General features: G+C 33.8%; 1 protein-coding gene across 2 annotated transcripts; it reads left to right on the forward strand.

Moving 5' to 3' along the window:
• The first annotated feature begins 96 nt into the window (after window positions 1-96).
• On the forward strand, window positions 97-26,620 carry LOC126884145 (proteasome activator complex subunit 3). 2 transcript variants are annotated; one of them, XM_050650012.1, is made up of 4 exons: window positions 97-393; window positions 18,541-18,891; window positions 25,631-25,784; window positions 26,206-26,620. In XM_050650012.1, the coding sequence occupies exons 1-4, from the start codon at window positions 376-378 to the stop codon at window positions 26,412-26,414; spliced, it is 732 nt and encodes a 243-aa protein (XP_050505969.1). In that variant the 5' UTR covers window positions 97-375; the 3' UTR covers window positions 26,415-26,620. The 2 variants fall into 2 exon arrangements, with proteins under 2 accessions (XP_050505969.1, XP_050505968.1); XM_050650011.1 differs by having other exon boundaries at window positions 251-408.
• Window positions 26,621-26,980: the final 360 nt, after the last annotated feature.

The raw sequence follows: 26,980 nt of genomic DNA on the forward strand, positions 1-26,980 counted from the left end.
CTTTTTTTTAGTACGCGGGATCCAGGACTATAGGTAAAATAACGAGAAAAAATTGACTCATACTGAACGACAAACGTGAAATGTTACGTAGCAGAAGTGTACTTGGCAGAAGAAGAAGGAACAGATCTACGATTTAAATATTTTGTGTTGTAATTGCTATGACGCGGATGACGTACATCGGTATTTATACTGTACCGACTCTATCATTCGTTGTTTGCATGAAAGCATTAAGCATTTTCTGTGGCTGTGGCTAACTTCCTTTCTCTAAACACGTTAAGTTATCCAGTCTATTTTTTAGGTTAAGTTTGTGTAATTTGCAGTAATTTGTCATTATTAAAAGATTTACAAGTGTTGAGTGTGCAGTAACAGTTTATTATGGCTGAATCTGTAAAAGTAAGTCGCTGTTTAGTAAGTAGCAACTAAATTAAGTTTATTTTGTCTCAAGTCGACTTGTGAATGTAACATTACCGATGACATTTCATGTCCTAAAAGCCTCTTTGAAAATGTGGTTTAGTTGTGACGATTCCTGTCTTATTCTGGCAAGTTTTCGACTGATTTCAATACTATTAACGATAATTTAAGTGTTATTGTTATATGAGATTGAGCCACAATTATTGGTGTAATGAAAATTACATTTTTAAAGGACTAATGTTTGACATTTTGATTTCCACTCTGATCCAAGGAAATTACTGGAAAATAGAATTTATAAAACTGCACACATTTAAGGAACATCTGAGAGACTCCCAAAAAAGAGCATTGACACTACACTAGCAGGACACCTCATTTATACGGAGTTCCAAAAATCCAAATCCATCCAAGAGAATGTACCCCGCAGACCAATTTGTAGCAGCATGGATTCTCTTTGAAGCATACTGTCAAAGTTCCTTCTAGACATAATTAAGCCTTTAGCACATATACATCTTTTATCAAAAACTCACAACATTTTTTACAAAAACTAGCAGAAATAGATTATACAGTCAAATATCCTGGTTTAACCAATAGAAATTTGAGGTCCCGAAATCCTTTTACTAGCCACCAATGATCGGTTATTAGAATAACATGGTTATACGAATACTTCTGCTTGACACAAAGGTTATTCCAATAGGCTGGTTCGACTGTAGTTCCGAAAATTTGCTAGCCAGTTTTGATATCACCAGTCTTTTCAAAAATGTACCACCGGAGAAAACTTTAAAAATAATATGAGGCAAACTTTTTTTTTGAGGAGGTAGTAAATATTCTAAATACCTTACCTAGCCGTCACTTTAAGTAGTTTGTTTAAGTGGTTTGCAGGTCTTTAGGCTTCCCCACCTGGATATACCTTTCATTAAGGTAGTTCTTAATTATATTTACTAAATATTCTGACACTCTTGACTTTTCCAGAGCTTTGACGATGTGACCCCAATTGGCTGAATTAAATGCATTTTTCACATCGAACATCACAAGAATGGCGCATCTTTTCCTTGTCTCTTTGACAGTGTCAGTTATTGCCTATACTGCATCTATTGTGGATATGGATCTTCTAAATCCGTACTGTCTATCAGAGATACTTCTGTTTCTTTGCAGATCCTCCTACAGGCGATTCTTTATTCGATATTCATAGAATTTTTCCAGGCAATCCAACAGGCAGATTGGCCTGTATGAGTTGGCTATATCAGGGTGTTTCCCTAGTTTCAAAATAAGCGTTAATCTGGCCTGTTTAATCTGGTCGGGAAACTCTTTCCTATGGAGGAGATTGTTGAAAATCCTCCTGATCATTTCAGGATATTTTCCTATGATGATCTTAATCGCTTCTGGAAGCAAACTAGAAATATGAGACAAACTAGAAAGTAATGATACATTGACAACAAAAACCAAACTGACTGTATCAGCTATCATGGAGCTAATAACACTTTGTGCAGATAATACTTATTTTTGACTAGACAATGAGATCTATAAACAAAATTTTAAATTAGCTATGGGTTCTTCCTTATCTCCATTATTAGCTGATATATTATTCAAGGAGGATTTTGAATACAACACAGTACAAAAACATGACAAACAACCCACAGTATGGTTGAGATATGTAGATGATGGGTTCTCCATTTGCCTCCACAGACTAGAGGCATTGAATAAATTTCTTACTTATTCCTTTTCACTCAATGCGGAGCATAGGGCTTCAACTGTCTGCCTCCATTCCACTGCCTATCCTTTGCACTGATCTTTATTTCTGCCCAGGTTTTCCCAATAGCCTTAATTTCTTTCTCGACACTTGTTTTCCCCATTTCTACGGGTCTACCTAGTCTTCTCTTTCCATGTGGTGTGTATTCTAGGGCTTGCCTTGCTATGTCTGTGTCAGGTCTCCTTAGTGTGTGCCCCATCCAAGAGAGAGAGAGAGAGACATACTTTATTGATACAGTGTACCAAAAGGCCATGGACTGAAGTCTTTCAGCCAATTTACACAATTAATATACATTATTACAATATGTTTTTTGTTAATATTAATACAATACAATAATTAAAAAAAAATATTTGTATGTGGCGGTAATCACAATATCACTGACAATTAGTTACAATACAGATGATGATTTGAATAGAGTTGTTTATTGTCTTGATGTGTAGCAGATTTCTTCAAAGAGAGTTCTTCCTGGATATCTACGGTGCCCCATCCAACTACATTTCCTTTTGCATATTGTCTTAGATATAGGTTCCTGGTTAGTTCGTGTCCATAACTTTTGGTTTGATATTCAGTTTGGCCAGTAAATGTTAAGAATCTTCCTTAGGCATTTATTTATGAACACCTGCATCTGTCCAATACATTTTCTTGACACTTTCCAAGTTTCTGCTCCTTATAGTAGCACAGTCATCACGTTGCTGTTTAATAATCATATCTTAGTTTTATTTGTTATCTGACCTGAAGACCTTATTTTCCTTAGCATATTGAATGCGTTTTGAGCAGTTCCTATTCTCTAAATAGTATATTCCCTAGAGTCTAGAGAATAAATTTCTAATGGGCATTAACTATAAAGAAGAATCCATCAGTTTCACTATGGAACAGGAAAACGTTAATACACTTCCTTTTCTGGATGGAAAAGAAGATACAGGCTGTGCAATCAAAGTCTACCGAAAACCAACACACACCAGCAGATATTTAAATTATCACTCCAACCATAACGTAAACATCAAGAAACGAATTTTCAAATCCCTCTATGATAGTGCCCGAAGCACCTGCTCCAATGAAAATCCTTTCCAGGAAGAAAAAAACCAGCTAACAAAGGTTTTGACTAAAAATGACTACTTATTGTCATTTATAAACAAGGAATTCCGCGAGATTGAAGAAAAGAAACAACAAAACACCATAAGCACCCCAAAGATACTCACAAGAAGGTATTTAAATATGACATTAATATTATATTGAAGGTGAAAGTTCCCAACCTCCTATGTCAATTTTTGGATATTTTGTTACCCTAAATTAAAGAGAAATTAGTGTTGCCCAAAATCGGTCTTGGTCTTGCAGTCTTGGTCTTGCTCTTGCGTTTTCGCAAGACCAAGACCAAGACTTACCGTGCAAGACTTGAGCAAGAACGAGACTAAGCCTGCGTGACTCTTGCGTCTTGCAGTTAGAACTGAGGGTCGTTTTAGGGAGTATATAAGTTCGGCTATATTCTTAGATACTCTATGAGAAACAAACAAAATTGTAACAAACATTTTGAAAATTGGACTTATGCGCATTACGAACAATACCATAAACATACATAGCGAATCAAAATATCCATTAAAAGAACACTCTACACATTTGACATGTACTCAGAGGTCATTATTATAATGTAAAAATAAATTTTTTTAGTCATACATTCTTTCTCAGCAGCAGTGGCGTAGCTAGCCCCACAGGGGCCCGGTATCAAAGATTTTCGTGGGGCCCTTTTCAAAAACTGATATAAGGTAGTGCTAGAAAATGTTCAATGGAACACCATACTTATGTGAATGTGTACTATTTTGTATGGTGTCGAAGGTTAGACTTTAACGGATACCCTTCTCAAAAAGCTGGAAGCCTTTGAAACCTTGGTGTATCGGAGGATCCTACGAAAAAGTTGGGTGGATAGAGTTCGTAACGAAGTTGTTATAGATCGGAGGGGAAAAATTACGGGGTCATCAGAACAGTTAAAACTCACAAACTTGAATATTTTTTTGGCCATGTTATGAGGTGCTATGTGCTATCCGTATTATACTACGGGATGGAAGCGTGGACACTGAAGAAAATTGACGTGAGAAGACCGGAGACATTCGAGATGTGGATTTACCGAAGAGTGCTGAAGATCTCATCGGTAAATAAAATAACCAACGTAGAGGTAATGAGTCAGACGTATGCATAAGGAAAGAGAAGTACTTCTAACAATTAAGAGAAGAAAACTGAGATATATGGGACATGTGATGAGAGGAGATAAATATCTAATACTCCAGTTCATTATATAAGAAAAAATCCAGGAAAAAGATTTATAGGAAGCTGATAGCTGATTTAACTCATGGCTGAAGAATCTTAGGGCATGGTTTGGATGTAGTAACAACGAATTATTTAGAGCCGCACTCTCAAAAGTAAAAATCGCTTTGATGATTGCCAACCTTTGAAACGGAGACGGCACCTAGACAAGAATGCGCCACCCAGAGAGTTATAATATACTCCATTTAATAATAATAGGCAAAGGAGACGGAAGAAAAGGGCCAGGTCGAAGAAAACGTCATGGCTTATAAACCTAAGAGAGTGGTTTGAGAAACTCCAGCTTCCATTTTCGGAGCTGCTGCCAACAAAATTACTATAGCCAATTTGATAGCCAACACTCGATAATCCAGCACGGCACATGAAGATGAAGACATGTGTGAATAATTTTATTCTACTTTAAAATTCCTGAAATTCAAATACTCATCAGTACGAACTAACCAGAATTTGAAAGAATGACTAAGAAGTGCTGTGACCATTTATTCACTAATATTTAAAGAATGTGAGTTATGTTACTAATATTTAAAGAAGAAGTTATGCAAATGAAATTTTGTGGGTTTTAAGAGGTAGTTTTAACTTTAGTTAGTTAGAACATAGACAGCGATCACTTAGATCGTGGGTTCAAACCCCACCAGTTGTCAGTTGTTTAGATATTTATTAATTTGGCTAGTCTTTACTATGGCTATGATATTCAAGCTTAAAATGTACCTCTCTGTTACGTTGTTTTAAGATATGCAATAGGCTAATGGGCAACTGCGAGACTTGCAAGACCAAGACCGGGAGCGCAATACCAAGACCAAGACCAGGTGTACTGGCGCAAGACTAAGACCAAGACTGTCTAAGTCTCGTCTTGGTCTTGCATTTGGGCAACACTAAGAGAAATATGTATTTTTACTGTTTACAAGCTCCTATGTCGTTATTTCATATATGGCCATCTAGAAGCCAATTAATGGGAACTTTCACCATCGATATGTAAGGAGCTTATCAGAAAAATTGAAAAGGATAGGAAACAAGTACACCATCACAGATTTCTATGTGGGAAAAACTGCATGACCACCAAGTGATTTGTTAATAAATGTGTCATGCTGTCCATACGACATAATCATACTAGTTGAGAGTAATTTGAATGATAACTTCCGGGACAGCGAATTGAGATGTGATGGTTTTGATGTTTTTCGTTGTGACAGAAGCCTGAAATCTAGTGACAAATTGAATGGAGGTGGTGTCCTGGTGTTTGTTAGGAGCAAGCTGCAATCTCATTATATCTCTATCAATGAAGAACGTATTGAACAACTTCTTATTTTGTGTCAGTTTGGTAAGTCCAAGTTTATTATTGGGGGTACGTATATTCCTCCTCATTCTCCCCGGGAAGCATACATGTGGCATTGCCAATCCATGGAAGAAATTGTTCTTCAGTATCCATCACTTAATATTTACATGTTTGGCGATTACAGCTTACCAAATGCAGTATGGTCCAATGATGAGTTTGGTGTCCTAGTTCATTGTCCAGGAGGTGATCCAGCTGTTGATGTGGCACAAGCTTATGGTTACCTAAAATTTTACCAACTAAACTCTTTACCTAATGACAGAAATGTATTTTTAGACCTGGTTTTCTCTAACGATAGGGACTTGGTTATCACAAGGGCGGGTGATCCTCTCTTGAACTCTAGTTTACATCATTTTGGCTATGAAGCTAGTTTGATGGCCTTAAACACATCCTCCTCTTCATGTCTGTCCTATGATGAATTCTACTGTGATTTCAAGAACGGCAACTACTTTGAGTTTAATAACTTCTTGGCTGCTATAGATTGGCAGGAATGCTTAGGTTATAGCGATATAAATGTATCAACTCAAGTCTTCAATGAAATTCTTGCTACAGGTATCGCTTTTTTTGTACCTTTGAAACGCTATAGATCTTCTACTTTTCCTAAGTGGTTTTCTCATGATCTTTGATGTTTGACGAGAGAAAAGAAGTTTGCCCACTCTCTGTACATAAAGAATCGGTCTGTTGTTAATTATTCCAATTTCTCTCGTCTCCGATCAGAATGTAAACGGTTGTCTGATGCATGCTTTTCCCTGTATATTAGAGGTTTAGATGCTGAATTGCAGAATAACCCTTATTCTTTTTGGAAATATATTAGGGATAAACTGTCTAGTCACAACCTTCCTGATTTGATGTTTTATAACGAACAGTCAGCTTCTAATGGACAAGGTATTGCTAATTTATTCAAAGATTTCTTTCAGACTGTTTACTTACCCAGTAATAACGATCTCAAGTTACCCAGTGCACATTTAGATAGCAACATCGGTGCTTGCTTCAATATCACTGACTTTACTCTCACTGATATTTTTGATGGTATATGTTCTCTTCCAAATAAAACTTCCAGCGGTCCAGATGGTGTTCCTAATTTCCTTTTAAAAAAATGTGTTTGCACTGTTGTTGGGCCATTAATGTTATTATTTAATAAATCCTTACAGTTTTCTAAATTTCCAGATGCTTGGAAGGAGAGTTTTGTTGTACCCGTATTTAAAAAAGGTAAGAAGAATGACATAGAAAATTATCGTAGTATATGCATTCAATCCGCAATTCCCAAACTCTTTGATAGTTTGGTAGCTAAGCAGCTGTCGTGGGTGTGCAGGGGTCTGATTTCTGAATCTCAGCACGGTTTTTGCAGACAAAAATCTACAGTAACGAATCTAATTTGCTACCAATCTGATCTCTTAAAGCATATGGAAGATCGTAAGCAGATTGATGCTATTTATACAGATTTCAGTAAGGCATTTGATCGTGTTGATCACCAAATTCTGCTTAATAAATTGGCATCCATAGGTTTTCATGTCCATTTTGTTGAGTGGGTTAAAAACTTTTTATCTGGTCGTACCCAACGAGTTAAAGTGGGTGGTCTTTTTTCTGATGTTATTACTGTAAGTTCTGGTGTTCCACAGGGTGGGCATACGTCTCCCCTGTTTTTTGATTTATTTGTTAATGATATCGTTAATTGCTTCTTATATAGTAAATGTTTAATGTTGGCTGATGATGTAAAATTTTGGCGAGTTGTGAATGATATTGAGGATCAGAAACTTTTACAGGCTGATATGGATCGCTTATTTGATTGGTGCATTTGCAATAATCTTCAGTTATGTGTTGAGAAGTGTTGTTATATTAGTTTTTCCCGTAAGTTAAACAGAATTGATACTGCTTATCACATAGACAGTAAACCTCTTAGATATGTCTCGTCTATTAGAGATCTAGGTGTTATCATGGATGAAAAGCTCTCATTTGTCGAACATATCAATTCATTATCCGTAAAAGCTTCTAAATTACTAGGATTTGTTAAAAGAAACTCTAAATACTTCTCTATTGATGCTGTTAGGCTAATCTATTGTTGTCTAGTCAGATCTATATTAGAATATTGTTCGGTAGTTTGGTCTCCGTACCATCAAATTCATATTGACACTATTGAAAAAGTCCAACATAACATATATTGAGAACCATGATTACACTGGGATTGAGCAACGTTTATCATTAGCTCCCCTTAGTGTTAGACGTGATATTTCGGAAGGTGTCTTTGTTTTCAAAATCATTAATGGACTTATTGATTGTCCCAGTTTGTTGGATAGTATAAAATTTAATGTTCCATATCCAGGTTTACGCTACAATGTTACCTTTAACACGGCCTTTCACAGAACATCCTATAGTAGTAACATGACTTTAGATAGATATATGTGCTTCCTTAACGGTTTTGATATGGATCTGTTCAATATAAGCCTGAGCCAACTGAGGAGATCTCTTGCCATGTGATAATTAGGTTTCATCTTGCAATGTTGTTGTATTTTATTATTGTATTTGTGTTTTGTATAATTTTATTGATTTGTTTCAGTTACATGTGTACATTTTATATTTTATTTTTCTAACTGTTATGTTTTTAATATCTTGCCTGGTGATTTTTCAAGCCTTTGCTTTTCTTATTTTTACTTTTTATATTTTAATGAATGATTGTACCTCATTTTTTATTGTATTTTACTGTTAATGGGGTTTTCCCGTGGATAAATAAATAAATAAAAAAAAAGTGAAGTGTCACGGTAAATGAGCATAAAATAACAAGGACTTAGAGAGATCCCAGGTACGCAAACATGCCTACAAGGCATGTTTGCATGGGACAAGGAGCACAGAGTCCAATCGAGAGATGCATGACGAATGACGCATACATCATGAAAGAAACAGATATGAAAAAGAGAAAAGTCGAAGAAGAAGCCCTCATCCTACTTAACGAAGAAAAATGTGTAGCAAACTCATCAGCAGAAGGCAGCAGGCTTTGGTTGCCAACATTAAAAGAAGTCAGTAACAAGAACACACCAACAATAGTAGAATAAAGGAAGTGGAAGAACAAATATTTGAAAATCTCATAAGGTAATGGCACCAGTACCTGACATTCTTAGATTACAAATTAACTTATAATTTTTTACTGCCTAAGATAGATGAAGAAAGTCACAAGAGAACATTTTAGTGTGACTATCACTACTTAATTTTTATAAATATCTTTAAAAAAATCGCAAAGTTGTTTATTTAAGATTTTATTTTTAATTTTTTTTTATAAAATACATGTTCCCCTATAGATAACAGGTAAAAATTGAAGGTCACCAATTAGTGACAACACAAGAACCCTATAGGTGACACCTAGATAAACTAAAATATAAATCTGAAAATGCAGCATTTTTAATAAGTACCTACTCAAACAAAGATGTAAAAACTTAAAACTAAAATTACTGAATACATAACTTCTTAAATTTAAAAACATTAAAACTTCCAACTATGACAAAAACTACAAGATTTTAAAACATTTCTTTCAAATCGGAAACTGGTGCTTGAAATACATATTTAAACCTATCACCAGATTGCACCACTTGTGGATTTTCTAATTTTCCCAAAATTTGATTAAAACTACTGTGGACACATCATCCTCAACAGCCTTAAAAGTTTTTTTTGTAGTATCAATCGATTTGCATCCCATAACTAATAATTCGTTCTTAGAGCATTTTTTCTGAACAATACAGACATATTTAAATCTTTGGGAATTTCTTTTCCCTCCCATAAATGACACTAGAATGAAATCACCATTTTGTAGTTCACTCAAATTTTCTATTGTGATTAGCTTTTGTATATCTTCAACACCCGTATCTTCGAAATCCTCATTCCATCCAGAATTTTCAGACTCTGCATACTCTACGTCACTAACATCACTATCTTCTGATTCTGACTCAATCTTATTCTTTTTTAATACTTTTTCAGCCTTAGCTTCTTCTCTCTTTTTTTTCTCTCAATTTTATTTTTTTCCTTTTCTTCTTTTGCTTGTTGTTTCTTTTTATTGTATTCTTGCCATGAATCAGAGGTCACAACAGACGGTATCTTTTCTTTTCCTTTTATTTAAAGATTCCTTGCTCGTTTCTGGCCAGAATAAGGCGTCCTTTTAAAAGGTGATGGAACATACTGACCTGCTTCTATGTTAATGTTTATATTAACTGGTGTTGATGTTACTATTGGAATTTGTTCAGGAGTAGAATATTTTACAGGTGTTGAGTGAATAACTGATACATCTATATTATTTTTCAATTTATCAGGCATATTTTCTTTTTCTTCTGTTTTCCAGTCTTTCCATAATTGTCACGTTTTGTACTGTCTGATCATCAATAAATGTCCGTTCTTGATATTTTTGAGATGATGTCACGTAATCGCAAACTTTCTCCCAAATTTTAAATAGTGATTTGTCTTCATTGTCCTTAATACCTCTCACAAAATCTGAAACTTTTTGTTCGCCAATAAGTTTGCTTAATGTTAACTTAAAGGACATCCAATCTACGTTGTCTAAGTTTTCTTCCAGAGCTAAATTTTGAATTGGTTCTTGAAGCAGATTATTCTCTTCAGTAGGTGGTGTAATTTTAGTATAATCCACTGCATTTGGGTTCCATGGCACCAAACCGCATTTACGAAAACCATTTTTTGCACTGTCTGGAGTAATCTTTGAATTTAAAATTTTTTCTAGCAGTGGTGCAAAATTATGTTTTTTTAATTCAGACATATTGTTTTCTAATCTCCATTCCAGGACATTTTCTTTCCAGGCACCCTTTAGAGATTTAAATATAGCTACATCCAGTGGCTGTAACAAGTGGGTTGAATTTGGAAATAATGCGATTAATATTATACCCTTATCAATACAAAAATTACTTAGAGGCAAAGTCAGGTGAGATGAGTGTCCATCTACAAATAAAATAATGGGCAAAGGTATTTTGGCAACTTCTGTCAGCCAAGGGAAAAACACATTGGTGATATATTCAAAAAATCCTTCAGCAGTCATCCATCCACTCTCTGAACGACCTATTCCCCATTGTTTTGGTACACTCTCCGCCAGAACTGCTGGAATTCTTACATATCGGAATATGACTATTGGTGGACCAACACTACCTGCAGCATTACATGTTACCAAAACAATAAGACATTCTCATCATTTCCAACAGCTTGGTAGACAGATCGGTCACCTCTTTTTGCTAGAATTTTTTGTCCTTTTGGATTTAAAAAAGAGGCTGACTCATCAGCATTAAAAACCCTGGTAGGGTCTTGAAGGATATCACAATAATTTGCTTCTGAGAGATAATCGTAAACTTCAGTGAACCAGTTTTTAATTTGTTGTTCAGTTACATTTTTTCTGCTGCTGGTAAGATTTTGGCAAACTCGTTGAGAAATTTCTGGATGCCTTTTTAAAAATCCGTAAGACCATTTCTTTCCAATTTTGTAGTTTTTTAAGTTCAGAGGTTTACTTAATTCTATCGCCCAATTTTCTAGCACTTATGATTAAAATGCTTCTTGTAATTGGGAATTTTCGACTTGCCATTGATATTATCCACTGCACTAGCCTGTTTTCTTCCTCTGCAGTAAATATTGGATTTGGACCCATTCTTCTTTCTACTGGATTTTTGCCTTTCAATTTGTAGAGCAAGGTAACTCGTGGAACTTTATGGATTCTGGCAGAGGTTGCCGTAGGCATTCCATTTCGGCAATCTGCCAAAGCTGCTTCCATATCTTCATGACTGTATTGTAATATTTTTTTTGGCATCCTTTAAAATCTATAACAAAAAAGCTGTCACCTATTGGAACCCACATTTTCTGATTGTAACCAATACCACTGGGTGTCATGTACTGGAGTCAAAAATTTTTTACATGAATTCTAGTTACCTAAAGGTGACACCCCTTGTATATTGTTTATTTCAAGGTTATTTACTAAAATTTGTTAATAAATAAAAAAATAACTTCCAACCCCCACTAGCAGTAGTTCTTAATATATCAAAACTTAAATAACAAGTACCAAAAAATATTAATAATGTTTTCTTACCTTTTTAGTCACTCTAATAACAAAAAAACTTCAAGACCATAGGACCATGCATCTACTTGTGAAAACCATTAATCTTGGATTCAGAAATAACAAACTACTTTTAATGCTCACTGATAAATGGCACTAACAGCAAAGAATTAAATTTATGTCAAAGAAGATTTCTGTAATTTTAACCTTATTTGATTGATCTTTTTCATAAGTGTCACCTATAGGTGCCCTGTCCACTACTGGTGCCATTACCTTACCCAATACATGTGCAACACAATATACAGACACACAACCATGAACAAAAATAAAAAAAAATAATTTTAACAATCACATCTATGATACATATTACACAAACAACTTAACACAAAATAACATACAAAAACAGTCACGTTTGAAAAGAAATGCACAACATAAAAAATCAGGTTATAAAATCTTCCCAGAATTTTTTCAGAATAATTCTTTTCTTTTTTTGATAACGAATTCCGGAGTGGAAATCATAAACGTCATACATTGGCGAATTAAAAATTTAGTTTTCATTACACCATTAATTGTGGCTCAATCCAATATAAACATAATAGTTAAATTAGACATTCCACAAAAAAATAGTTTAAGAACCTTGATTAACATGTTAAGCACTATGACGGTCCATAGGGACTGATATAGAAAGTTACCCATATGCCATGGAGGTCCCTAGGGACTGCTGTGTATTGACGAAACTGCTACTTGGCCTGGGTGGCATTTTTTCAATATTTTGTCTAGCGCTTAACGTGTTAACAATAATGTACTACATCTAATTTGCGAACTCAGTTGACTGTAGGTGGCAGTGCAGTTGCATGAAAATGGCCGATGTAATTGGGATAACGTATTTTGATATAATTAATATTGTTATTGATGTAATGAATTAATGGGCCGGCGTAGCGAAGTGGTAGTGTGCTTGGCTCGCATGCCGGTGGTCCGGAGTTCAAATCCTACCGCGGCAAGAGCAACTTGAGCAAGAAAACCAGGGGTAATAATAGGCGGTTGAAGCGTAGCACTGGCCCTGTTACCTTCCTTGTATGCCGTAGGCCCTAGATATAGCAGACTACCCTGCTATACTCCCAAAGCCACAGTGGTATACAACGGGAGACTATTATTATTATTATTATTATTATTATAAAAGACTAAGTTTTTCAACCTAATGAAAATATTTGTAAATTAAATATTTTTAAAAGATTTTTAATTGAAAAACTTATTGGCCCATCTTCCTGGTGACACCTCCAAGGCTTCTACAATATGCAAGCCAAATGGATGCTGCAGTGAAGACAAAAGGGAAGGAATTCTACACTATGCGCCGCTACGCACCTACTACCTTCTCGTCAGTTGCAATGGGGAATTAGTATGTCGAAAATTTTTACCTGGACCAGAGAAAGCAGCCTATGCAGTCTCTGATGAACCTCTAACAAGAGGTGAAATCGTCGATAAGAGTGCTGGCTGCACTCTCTGATCTAAGTAAAAATTAAGACAGTTTTGGCTTCGCATTGCAACTGAATAAAAATGGTAAATCATGATGATGATGATGATGGTGATGTTTGGCATGGAAACTAGTCCATTTGCCACAGATTTTTGCATATTAATATACTCTTATTATAAGTTATTAATTATGGTATATTACGAACTGAAGCTTGACTGTTACAAATCTAAATTATATATCCGGAAGCGTATAAATGATTGCATACGAGTTCAAATATTGATTTCGGATTGAGTGACAGCAGATGGGTTATGTTTGCTGGAAGTTGCACCTTACTTTTTACAAGGTTTTCAGAAAATATATCTGAAAGCGTTTTATTCTTAAAACATCCAAAAAGGATGTGATTAATATCACACTGGGAAATATTATCGCATGAGTACTTTCCTGATTCGATAATGTTGAATCTAGCCAGGTGAGCTGGAACAGCACCGTGACTAGTTTTTAGTCTAACGATAGAATAAAAATGGTATACATTTTTATTTTTATATTAGTATTACTCCTATAGAGTAAATAGGTCCATTTTCCGTTGGAACTTACCACGCTGCAGACGGGGGGTTGTGAATTGCATAGTGTAGAATTCCTTCCCTTTTGTCTTCACTGCAGCATCCATTTGGCTTGCATATTGTAGAAGCCTTGGAGGTGTCACCAGGAAGATGGGCCAATAAGTTTTTCAATTACAGGAAGATGGGCCAATAAGTTTTTCAATTAAAAATCTTTTAAAAATATTTAATTTACAAATATTTTCATTAGGTTGAAAATCTTAGTCTTTTATTTAGCAGATGCCGCTACGCACCTACTACCTTCTCGTCAGTTGCAATGGGGAATTAGTATGTCGAAAATTTTTACCTGGACCAGAGAAAGCAGCCTATACAGTCTCTGATGAACCTCTAACAAGAGGTGAAATCGTCGATAAGAGTGCTGGCTGCACTCTCTGATCTAAGTAAAAATTAAGACAGTTTTGGCTTCGCATTGCAACTGAATAAAAATGGTATACATTTTTATTATTATTATTATATGTAATGAATAAATATAAATAAATCATTCATTAAATGACCACACCCGACAAGCATTCAAACGACGTTGATACATAAACTTACGTGCATAGAAATCGGCCCACTTAAAAATTTGTTCATTTTTGATGTCTCATATTTCCTAAACCTGTTGGCCGATTTAAGTGATTTTTTGAACATATTATAGCCTGATTCTTTAACAATACCACTGCAATAATATTGTTGCTAAAGCGGTAAATTTTCATTGTATACCGGGTGTACCAATCAAACTGTGTTTTTTTCTCAAAGTTCGCATCACCCTGTGGACCATTCAGTTTTTTGATTCATTCATTTATGTTGGATAATAAAAAAGTTAGGTACTTTAACAACTAGACATGTTCTTCATCAATACACGGTGTTTCTAAATAAGTTCGACAAACTTTAAGGGGTAATTCTGCATGAAAAAATAATGACAGGTGGCTTTATAAACGTATGTCCGCAAATGCTTTGTTTCCGAGATACGGGATGTTGAATTTTTTCTTAAAAACTGACGATTTATTTATTGCTTTAAAACCAGTTGAGATATGCAAATGAAATTTGGTATGTTTTAAGAGATAGTTATTGAAGATTTTTAACATAAAATTAGGAATTTTATATTCACCATTAGCGTGCATACGGGTAGTATGATCGGTCATATTACACGTATGAGCCGTAATGGTGAATATTACCATTGTTTATATAGGGATAGTTGGTCAGCCCAATAGAAAAATGTGTTTGATTCAAATTGAGACAGTCACCAGATGTCCCCACAATTTCTGTCAGGGTCGCAACGTCAAAATGCATAGACACCAAGTTGGATACGATCCTATTCATAACACCCCAACTCGCATACATATTAAGAAAAATAAATATAAATATGTGGAAGAATATATTTAGAAATTGTATTAATGATGTTATGCTATTATATATATAATGCATGACATCATTAATTCCATTTCTAAATATACTCTTCTATATATTTATTTTTCTTAATATGTATGCGAGTTGGGGTGTTACGAATAGGATCGTATCCAACTTGGTGTCTATGCATTTTGACGTTGCGACCCTGACAGAAATTGTGAGGACAACTGGTGACTGTCTCAATTTGAATCAAACATATTTACCTATTGGGCTGACCAACTATCTCCCTATATAAACAATGATATTACATTCTTAATTGTATATAAAAAAATGTGCAATAACTACGTCATAGAACCCACCAAATTTCATTGGCATATATCAACCGGTTTTAAAGCAATAAAATAAATCGTCAGTTTTTAAGAAAAAATTGAACATCCCGTATCTCGGAAATGAAACATTTGCGGACATACGTTTATAAAGCCACCTGTCATTATTTTTTCATGCAGCCCCTTATAATTTGTCGCACTTATTTAGAAACACCGTGTATTGATGAAGAACATGTCTAGTTGTTAAAGTACCTAACTTTTTTATTATCCAACATAAACGATTGAATCAAAAAACAAAATGTTAAGAAAATCTGAGGCTATAGAATACTCCACAGGGTGATGCGAACTTTGAGAAAAAAACACAGTTTGATTGGTACACCCGGTATACAATGAATATTTACCTGTTTAGCAACAATATTATTACAGTGGCATTGTTAAAGAATCAGGCTATAACATGTTCAAAACATCACTTAAATCGGCCAACAGGTTTAGGAAATATGAAATATGGAAACATCAAAAATGACTAAAGTTTTAAGTGGGCTGATTTCTATTAGAGACCGACCGATTAATCGGCTTCGGCATCGGCTTCGGCCACCTTCGGCCAATATTTAAACCTTCGGCCAAAATTCGGCTTCGACCAAAACGAAGCCGAAGGTGGAATAATAACTTGCTCCGCGTATACTATACTATATCAATAATCTCTAAACAATATGCTTCGGCGAGCCTTTGATACTTTGAATAATATTTACACCCTATTTTATACCCTAATAAACCAAAACGTTTTACAAACTTTCGGGTAGTAGGTAGGATATAAATTTTAACAATAGGCCAAGGTATCTCAAAGATCTTCATTTGAATATTTCTCACGTAGTAAAATTCTGAGAAACTATATAGACCAGGGCGCACCTGTAAACATATTAGTACATTTGGACGTTGAGAGGTGACTCAAATTTTTTTGCAGGAATTGCTTGAAAATAAATCAAATAATAATATTTAAGTTATCCTCCCTCTCAAAAAGGTCCGGAACATTGTTTAAATAATCAAAATGTCAAAAAATTAAGAAAAAATTAGATTTTTTTCTTCGTTTTTTGATTATAACTTTAAAAGTATTCATTTCCGAGAAAAGTTGTATAGACATAAAAGTAGCGTATATAAATTTCCTACAATATAGAATTGGTTAAAAATTTAAAAAATAGTCACCCTTGTTGCAAAATAGCAATGATTGCGAAAAAATCATACAAAAACAAGTATCCGCATTTTACATTTTTAAACCATTTATGCTAAACTTAGGACCTTCATATTTCACCCAGAAAAACTTTATGATACAGTAAAATAATACTGTAAATTTCATTAAGATCGGTTTAATAGATTTTGCAAAAAAAAATTTTGCAATCCAGCTTTCGCAAAAAAATTCATTTTTTCAAAATGTTACAAGACTGAAAATAAAGCAGATAGCAAGTTGAAATTTTTTTTGCTTATAGAAGTGTACTGTACCTTTTATTTGCAAAATTAAAATCGATTAACACCACGGCGTCAGGAATTTTTTTAAAATAAACATTAATTATTGGTGCTACGCGCAGGACAGCGGATAGCTTGCTCTGATTGGGCATTTCAATGACCTTTGATAATGATTGATACATTTTAATTTTTATTACATTTCGATATAAATAAATAAATTTGTTTATTGCAAAATAAAAACACATACCCTATCCTTTGAAATAACACTTTTATTAGCAAAAACTTTATTTGTTCATATATTTTAACTTAGAGAATAAAAGTTTATTATTTTTAAACATATGCAATTGTTTAAACAATATTTCACAAACAATAATAAAATTAGTTTGATTTTTGTGGAATTAAAATATAACAAAATATAGAGTAAGAAAATAATATATTATATAAAAATTGGAAGAAATTTTGGTGGAAATCAACTTGTGTGAATCGAACACCGCTGTTCTACGCGTAGCACCAAAAATTAATGTTTATTTAAAAAATTTCCTGACGCCGTGGTAATTAATTGATTTTAATTTTGCAAAATTGCAAATGAAAGGTACAGTACACTCCTGTAAGCAAAACAAAATTCAACTTGCTATCTGCTTTATTTTCGGTCCTGTAACATTTTGAAAAAATGAATTTTTTTGCGAAAGCTGGATTGCGAAATTTATTGTGCAAAATCTATTGAACCGATCTTAATGAAATTTACAGTATTGTTTTACTGTTTCATAACGTTTTTCTGGGTGAAATATGAAGGTCCTAAGTGTAGCATAAATGGATGAACAACGTAAAATGCGAATACTTGATTTTGTATGTTTTTTTCGCAATTATTGCTATTTTGCAGCTAGGGTGACTATTTTTAAATTTTTTACCAATTCAATATTGTAGGAAATTTAATTACGCAACTTTTATGTTAGAACAACTTTTCTTGAAAATTAATACTTTTAAAGTTATAATTAAAAAGCGAAGAAAAAAATCGAATTTTTCCTTAATTTTTTGACATTTTGATTATTTAAACAATGTTCCGGACCTTTTTGAGAGGGAGGATAACTCAAATATTATTATTTGATTTATTTTCAAGCAGTTTCTGCAAAAAAAATTGAGTCACCTCTCAACGTCCATCTCAAAACAGATGCGCCCTGGACTAATAATAATTTTATTGTATTTGTTAAAACTCAAGATTACTGGTGTTTGACTACCTAAATATTAATGGCAAAACATTGATCGTCGACTATCCCTACTATAAATGCAAATATTTAGTCAGCTTCGGCTTTGGCCGAAGGTATCCTTCAGGCCGAACTTCGGCATCGGCTTCGGCCAAAAAAATCACATTCGGTCGGTCTCTAATTTCTACGCACGTAAGTTTAGGTTAAAGGATGATTTGTTTATATTTTCATCCCAATTCCTCTAGTTCCAAATAAGCGGCAGCACCCTCGCTTGAGTTCGCGAATTATTGTTAATAATTTTACCGTTTGTGTAGGTACAAGAATACAAAGAAGAAGTAAAGAAACAGGCTGAATCATTAGTACTCAAAGGATTTCCAGAAACTATCGTAAAATTGAACAGTATCCTCGAAACGTCTCACTTTAAAAACAGAAGCTTCAACGATGTTCATCAAGACTTAAACATACCAATCCCAGAGCCAATCATCTTGAACAGTCACAGTGAGCTGCCAGTGGCAAAAAAGGCCAAACTGGACCCCAGCCTCATCCAGGATGGCACTAAAGTTATGATTCTACCTACTGGAGCAGTTTCCACTAACAAAAATATAGTAGAGTTGATAGAACAAGTCAAACCTCATATTAGGAAGCTTGTAGAAGACTCAAATTTGGTAGGCATAAAAAATATTTGTTTGAATTACATTTTTGAGTGTCACAGTGATTTTTTTTGAAGACGTTTTTATTAAATTTGATCTATTTCTAGGTGAACAATAAATTTTCTTCATTTTGGATTCTTCTTTCTCATAATCCTTAGTGCCCTTCTGGGCGTCGGATGTCGGGTTCCGCCTTTTATCCATTTCTTCCAATCGCTTCTATTGGTGGCCAGGTTTTTCGTATCCCTTATGGGCATCCATAAACTACGTCGTAAAAAATTTGACCTTTTTAATACCCCCCCCCCCCTCCGTCGTAATTCGTCGTTTACAGGCGAACCCCCCCCCCCCCCATGTCGACGTCGTCATTGCAGTTCACGACCCCCCTTTCAGTGATTTAAAAAAATTCAATGTTATTTCTGTTTTTTTAATCAACCTTGAAACTTTATTTGCGAATATAACAAGAACAATTAAGGGAGTAGGCGCAAAATCTTGGTCCAATGCTATTTAAATGCATTCTTTTTCGAATCCTGAGAAAACTAATAAATATATTTGAAAAATATAAACGCAGAATGAAAGATTACATTATTACCGAAGGCTGAAAGTCCCTTAGAGTAAACAAAAGGTTTCTTTTGAATAAAATTTTTGAACTTAAAAATCAGACTAAATATTCTCTTTTTTTATCCCTGTAACTTATTAAAATAAACATTATAGATGTTTTCAGAAACTTTTGGACCTCGGTAATAATGTAATCTCTCAATCTGCGTTTAAATGTTTCAAAAATTTTTATTCATTTTCTGAGTATTCGAAAAAAATGAATGCATTTAAATGGCATTGGACCAAGATTTTGCGTATAAATCTTCTCTAAGTATAAATACGACTTACTAACTAAATAGAACACAATATTTTATTTCCATTCATTCTTTCAGAACTATTTTTTCACACACAGTATGCAGCACATAAATGAATTAACAATTTAATATTGTTTGCTTCCAGGCGTTGTTCTGTATATAATATAGAAGCGCTTGTTTAAACCCAAAGAACAATGTCTTATTGTTTGTTGTCCTGTACAAAAGTGCTACCTAATATTATTTTAAGGCTGTGACTGATAAAAACGAAATGTATGCGATAAAAGTATCTATAAGAGAATTCTTTTTAATTTTAACAAAGGTGTATTTATTCGTAAACGTTTTGTTTTATTTTCAATCTCATTTCAAAAACTATACGTTTTTATATGAATATCTGATATTTTAATGCTGGTAAAAGCTAGTAAAAAATTATATTTATAGAGACAATAGCGAAAAATTTAAATATACCAATATATTAAACGACGTCGAATGTGCACTCATACCCCCCACCCCCTGTCGTATTTCTTCGAAATAAGCAAGCCCCTCCTCCCTCTTCTCAACGACGTAGTTTATGGATGTCCCCTACTCATGTCTCCTTTCAGCTATATCCTGGATCTGGTCCATCCATGTCTTCCTCGGCCTTCCCTTTTTTCTTTTGTTTCCCATTTTGGCTTTATGTAACTTCTTTGTAAGTCTCTTTTGCTCCATTCGTTGTATGTGTCCAAACCAGCTTAATTGTTTGTTTTCGATCTTCCTCATTATCGGTTCTGTTCCAGCTCTCTTCTTATATCTTCATTTCTGAATCTATCAAACTCTTTTTGGATTATAATCTTCATATTTCAATTATATATTTTAATATTTTTGATGTTTCTATCTAGATTTTCAACATGACATGTTTTTTTTAATATATGCATTAAATTTGATGTTTTTATACTTGAATAATCTAAGACTTCGACTTCTAATCATATACTAATACTTCACAGCCAGTCAAAGATTTGATAGCATCATCAACAAAAACTACAAAGACAAGAGGTCCCAAATGTGCACCTAAAGGCACTCCAGAGCTAGGGAACTATTCAGTTGGATATACAAAAATGGGTCTTGGACATAACTTTTCAACCAGTAAAGAGTTTGCCAGATACTCCAAAAAAATTCAGTTTATGCAATAAAAGGCTATGCTCTACCCTGTCAATTCCTTTAGACAAGTCAGTATAAATGGAATCCACCTGAGAGCTGATTTCCAATGCATTTATAATGTAATGAGTGTAAACTAGTAGACTAGTTGAAGTTGAATACCAGGCAAGAAATCATTCTGATCAGTATGAAACTTATTCTTCAGATTAGCTGTCAAAAAATCAGTCACTAAAGCCCGAATATTTTAGGAATAGCAGAAAGAATTGTAATGGAGCAATATTTAGAAATCAATGATTTATGGCCAGATTTATGTATGGTCTTAACAAAGGCTCTCTTAAATTGTGATGGAAAGTGGCCCTTCTTCTTCTTGTAGTGTCTATTCGTTTCAGATGTTGGCGACTGTACAAAGGAACTCTAGGCCAGAGATTTAGTAAAAATAAGCCACAGAGGTCTACATAAACAGAATGCCCAATTCCTTAAAAACAAGTTAGATATTGTATCTGGATCAGGACCTTTACTGGTATTAAGACACTTTAAGCATGCTAGAATGTCACAAAATTTAATAGTTAAGGAGTGAATATGGCTGTGACTGATATCGGGTCTATGACTCCGCTCGTCTAGTAGTCCAAGTAATGAAGCTTAAAATACGACAAAACCTCGCAATTGTTACAGAATGGATCGATTTGCTTGAAAATTTTTGAGAATAAGTTGGATAGTCCAAGGATCAAAATCTATATGATGCCGAAAGGCGCTTTTACCATGGGGGTGGTTGTCACCCCATCTCAGGAGTGGAAATTTTTTATTATATTTTGACCGCAAAAGTTGATAAAAAAATTTTTCTAAGTAAAAAACGTTCTATACATTTTTTTGATAAAATTAATATTTTTCGATTTATTCGCTATCGAAACTGTTAGTTTTATATCGAAAAAATCAATGTTTTTAATAAGTTTTCTGCTAATAACTCCGAAAGTTTTCGTTTTATCAAAACATCTTTACATACTTAACAAAAATGTACCTTTAAAAAAATAAATAAAACCGTTTTTTTTTTATTTTCATTTTCTTTAAGACCAATAGTAATCGAGCTATACTTTATTATATGTTAGCTCTTCTTCGTCAAATGCTAAATATTGTAGTTTCAAAGTCAAAAGTCGGGAAAACTATGTATTTTTCGAGGATAACTTGTTCAAACTAATTTAAAGTATTTACAAATATCTATCTACAGAAATGACAAATTATCACGATTCATAAAAAAGGAGATCAACGGATGTGTAATAACTACAGAGGACTGACGCTATTAAACACAGCATATAAAATCATGTCCGCCTTAATACAACGAAGACTGACCGAAGCTACCACGAATATCATAGGACACTATCAATGCGGATTTGTTAAGGGAAAGTCTACAACAGATGCCATACATACGGTTAAACAAATTATGGAAAAAGCTCATGGATATAAAATAGAAATTGAACTGCTTTTTATAGATTTTCGACAAGCATTTGATACAATAAAAAGATCAAAATTAATGGTAGCTCTGAAAGAAATGGGAATACAACATAAATTAAGAAGATTAATACAAATGACAATGAGTAGAACTGTAGTTAGTATAAAAACTCAAGTAGGCGACACAGAAGAATTTGTCATCAATAAAGGGGTGAGACAAGGAGATTCATTATCAGCAACTCTGTTTAATCTTGCCCTAGAATACGTCGTCAGGAAGATCAACAAAGGCACCCTCCGAACGAGAGAAGGACAAATAATAGCATACGCTGATGATATTGTGCTAATAACAAAAAATAGAAAAACAATGGAACGAATGTTAAACGAAATGGTAACAGAAGGAAAAGTAATGGGATTAAAAATAAACCAAGAAAAAACCAAAATAATGAGATTTGACAAAAACTTTGAAAACAGAAAGGTTAGAGTAGGAGAATACACTTTTGAAGAAGTCGAAAAATTTAAATATTTAGGAATATTAATAACAAACAATGGAGAAAGAGAAACCGAAATCAAAGAAAGGATTATTACAGCAAATAAGAGCTTCCATGCAAATAAAAAATTACTTAAAAATAAGTTATTGAGTAAGAAATCAAAAATGAAAGTATACAAAACAATAATTCGACCGACGATGATGTATGCAGCCGAAACTCTTAGCATGACAAAAAAACAAGAGGAAAATCTTAGAATACAAGAAAGAAAAATACTAAGAGCAATATTAGGACCAATAAAAATAAATGACAATGAATTTAGACAAAGAACGAACCTTGAGTTACTGGAAGAAATTGACGAGGATATAGTATGTAAAATAAAACAGCAAAGAGCAAAATGGCTAAGACACATATGGAGATCCGGATCAACTACGACGATATACTCAATATTGGAATGGACACCAGCTGGCAAAAGAAGACGTGCAAGACCAAGATCTACATGGTTACAAGAAGTAGTAAGTGATCTCAACAATGCGGGCATACGACATTGGAAAGGGAAAACCAGAGACAGGAAAGAGTGGAGAAAAATAACAAAGAAAATTAAATAACGAACATGAGGACTGATCTACCGCAAAATATAGATCTAGAGAGCGTAAGAGGCGTAACCCCCTAAAGGGGTGTTTAGCCACTATATATATATATATATATATATTATATCTACAGAAATAAAAAAAGTCTATCTCAAAAATTAAGTGACTTATAATGAAAAGAATGTCAGTCCCCATTTTTTTCAGCGAAAAAGTGATCGGAATCAACTTCCTAATAACCATCCTTATTAAAATTAGTCATTGACCTTATTTGGTCTTCTTTATTTATGTATTATTAATAGGTTCTAGAAGTTTGACGGGCTTAGAAGGATTAGTTTTTAAAAAAAATTGAGTTAAAAGCGGATAACGAATTTTTGTAGTTTGGAAAAATGGTCTTTTCTTCAGAATAGAAAGATTATCGTCAGAGATACGAAAAAATTTTTCAATATGAAATTGTAGATTATCTAATTCCCAAGAAGCTGGTTTGCAAAAATTTTTTCTACGGCAAAATTTGAGTAATCGATTGACAATTAAAACTTGTAATAACATGCAAAAACGACCTTTACCAACCCTTTTAAAGTCACCTCTTTTTGCGATTGAGGATTTTAAAAAGATTTAATATTAATAGGATTATAGATCTTGTAAAAACCTACAAAATTCTTTTTTACAAAACTTTCTAAGATAAAAAATAAAAAAGTTACGGCTAAAATATCAATATATTTCATATATCAATATATTTCAAAATCAATATATAAAAATCAATAAAAAAATGGAGAACTCCAATTGGAAGCATAATAATGTAAGTTAGCCGTGTTTTTAGTCATTGGCCTTATTCATTCTTCTTTATTTATGTATTATTAATAGATTCTAGAAGTTTGACAGGCTTAGAATGATTAGTTTAAAAAAACTGGAGTTAATAGCGGATAACGAATTTTTGTAGTTTGGTAAAAAATGCCATTTTCTTCAGAATAGAAAGATTAGCATCAGAGATTCGAAAAAATGTTGAAATATGAAATTGTAGGTTATTTAACTCCCAAGAACTTGGTTTGAAAAAATTTTTTCTACGGCAAAAATTGAGTAAATCGTAAATGAGTATCATCGAAAAACATTGTTTTTTGGCATGGATTTAATGTCCGCAGTCATATAAACCCAAATAAACAACAACAAACAACATTGATTTTTTCGATATAAAACTAACACTTTCAATAGCGAATAAATCGAAAATTATTAATTTTATCAAAAAAATGTATAGAACATTTTTAGCTTAGAATGAATGTTTTACCAACTTTTGCGGTCAAAATATAATAAAAAATTTGCACCCCCCGAGAGGGGGTGGCAACCACCCCCATGGTAAAAGCGCTAGGTCTGGATTCCGCGTATGAAAAAACAGTTAATTAATAGCAAGCTGAAAATTTGTTATTAGCTTAAGGGTGTCTAGTCGGATAAACTTTGATATATGGGAACACTGGAACAGGGGCAGTTTTAATTGTGGAACAGGTTAAAAATTTGGAACGGTCAGACCACGAAAACGGCACATTTATTTTGTCCGACAAAACAGACTTAAACTCTCCGAACACACATTAAACTCTCATGCAAAAATCACACTGCTATTTATCACCTGTCCTAATTCCTGTCATTTGACATATTCTACATGTTCCACTCATTAAAACGCCCATTTGGTGATAAATAGCAGTCTGATTTTTGAATGAGAGTTTAATCTCTGTTCGAAGAGTTTAAGTCTGTTCTGTCGGACAAAATACATGTGCCGTTTTCGTGGTCTGACCGTTCCAAACTTTTAACCTGTTCCACAATTAAAACTTCTCCTGTTTCAGTGTTCCCATATATCAAAGTTTGTCCGACTAGACACCCTTAAGCTATTAACAAATTTTCAGCTTGCTATTAATCAACTTTTTTTTCATACGCGGGATCCAGACCTACGCCTTTCGGCATCATATAGATTTTGATCCTTGGACTATCCACTACTTATTCTCAAATTTTCAAGTAAATCGATCGGTTCTGTAAAAATTGCGAGGTGAAAAGCTTCGGTTCCTGGACTATATGCAGGAAAAAGGATTATAGTCACTGCTAAAGAAGTTGGCAAAAGCATCAAGAATTAACTGTTGTTGTTGTTGTCTAATGATCTAAAAAATGTTCATTTTGAATAGATTTTGGGATATTTTTTGTTTTTGTCTATATTTTGAATATAACATGCTGTCTTCTGCAAGACATCAGATGACTGATACTTTTCTTCATTTCTTTATAGATAAAGATGTGGATTTCCTTTATGATTCCAAAAATTGAAGACGGTAACAACTTTGGTGTATCCATTCAAGAAGACACATTGGCCGAAGTGCAGTCTGTGGAATCAGAAGCTGCTGCATTCTTTGATCAAATTTCCCGGTATTACGTTTCCAGAGGTGAGTTAAGTGAAACATTGATGTCAGTGGTGGATCTAGAAATTTTCTTGATGCGGGAAGCACCAACGGGATTTTTCAATAAAACACTAGCCAAGTGATTTTCAAATGGCTCTGTATATTTTTTGCGTTTTTAAGTCCTTAAGAAATACAGATTATTATAATAATTTTAATAAAAATGCAATATTTCCATAAGTTTTCGAAAGTCTCCAATATTCCCGGAGACTTTCCGGCGTTCGAATCTTCCCGGAAATTTTACATCACTACCCATACATAAAACTCACTCTGTATTTAAGTTTCGACAATTTATTTTCTTTGGACCTTGTTGGGGGTGATTTCCTCTATCCCCTCCCCTTTGTAGATCCTCCACTTGTTTAAGTGAAACAAAAATGCACATAACAGTATTTGATCGAGTATTTTTTAGGTAAATTAATATCGAAAGTAGCCAAGTACCCCCACATAGAAGACTACAGAAAATCAGTACAGGAATTGGACGAAAAAGAGTACCTTAGCTTATGGTTAGTGATGTCCGAAATCAGGAACAGATACTGTGCCCTTCATGACATCGTTCTTAAAAATCTCGACAAAATTAAGAAGCCTAGACCCTCAAATGCTACCGAATCTTTGTACTAGAATCAATAAAAATTCATTCTGTCATATTAAATTTATTTGTAAACATTAACTAGTTGGAGTATATCTGGCGCGTATGGAAGTTTTTCTAAAAGTAAACATATTTTCTTAAGATTTGAGTTGACATTTTTCATGTATATTATTTTTGTCTTAGGGTAGTTGTTCACCAAACTTTTTTGACAATAAAAATAGGCGGAAGTCTCGAACAATGATTTCATTCCAACATCCCCTAACAAAATTGGCGAGAAGTATCATCAATCTCTAAAATAGAGTGCCAATTCAAGTGTGCTATTAATAAATTTTTGTGGTGCTCCTAATAACAAAATTCTGTTTTTGTTTGCTTTAGGATTAGTCCATGCAACCAGAAACGAAGTAAGTATTAAGTCTAGCTTTTTTGTTTTTAATTTTTAGTGTAAGGTTATCTGAGCCTGACAGACCAGTTTTTTCCAGAAACAATTTTTTCAATGTAATTTTTTTAAAGGTTAATCATGGTAAGTATTTTGGGATTAGTACAAGGGTCACACTTTTCTCGCCCAGGGGTCGTTCTGAGCATTTTTGAAGTGAAAACT

The sequence above is a fragment of the Diabrotica virgifera genome, chromosome 4, assembly GCF_917563875.1.
Source record: "Diabrotica virgifera virgifera chromosome 4, PGI_DIABVI_V3a".
In the NCBI taxonomy this organism is placed as follows: Eukaryota; Metazoa; Arthropoda; class Insecta; order Coleoptera; family Chrysomelidae; genus Diabrotica; species Diabrotica virgifera.

Bases quoted from the DNA above. Each gene is read 5' to 3' on its own strand.
- LOC126884145 (XM_050650011.1), top strand. From the start codon at position 376: ATGGCTGAATCTGTAAAAGTAAGTCGCTGTTTA. The intron at 18,892-25,630 runs GTAGGCATAAAA...ATTTCTTTATAG, and splicing joins TTGTAGAAGACTCAAATTTG to ATAAAGATGTGGATTTCCTT. The intron at 25,785-26,205 runs GTGAGTTAAGTG...AGTATTTTTTAG, and splicing joins CCGGTATTACGTTTCCAGAG to GTAAATTAATATCGAAAGTA.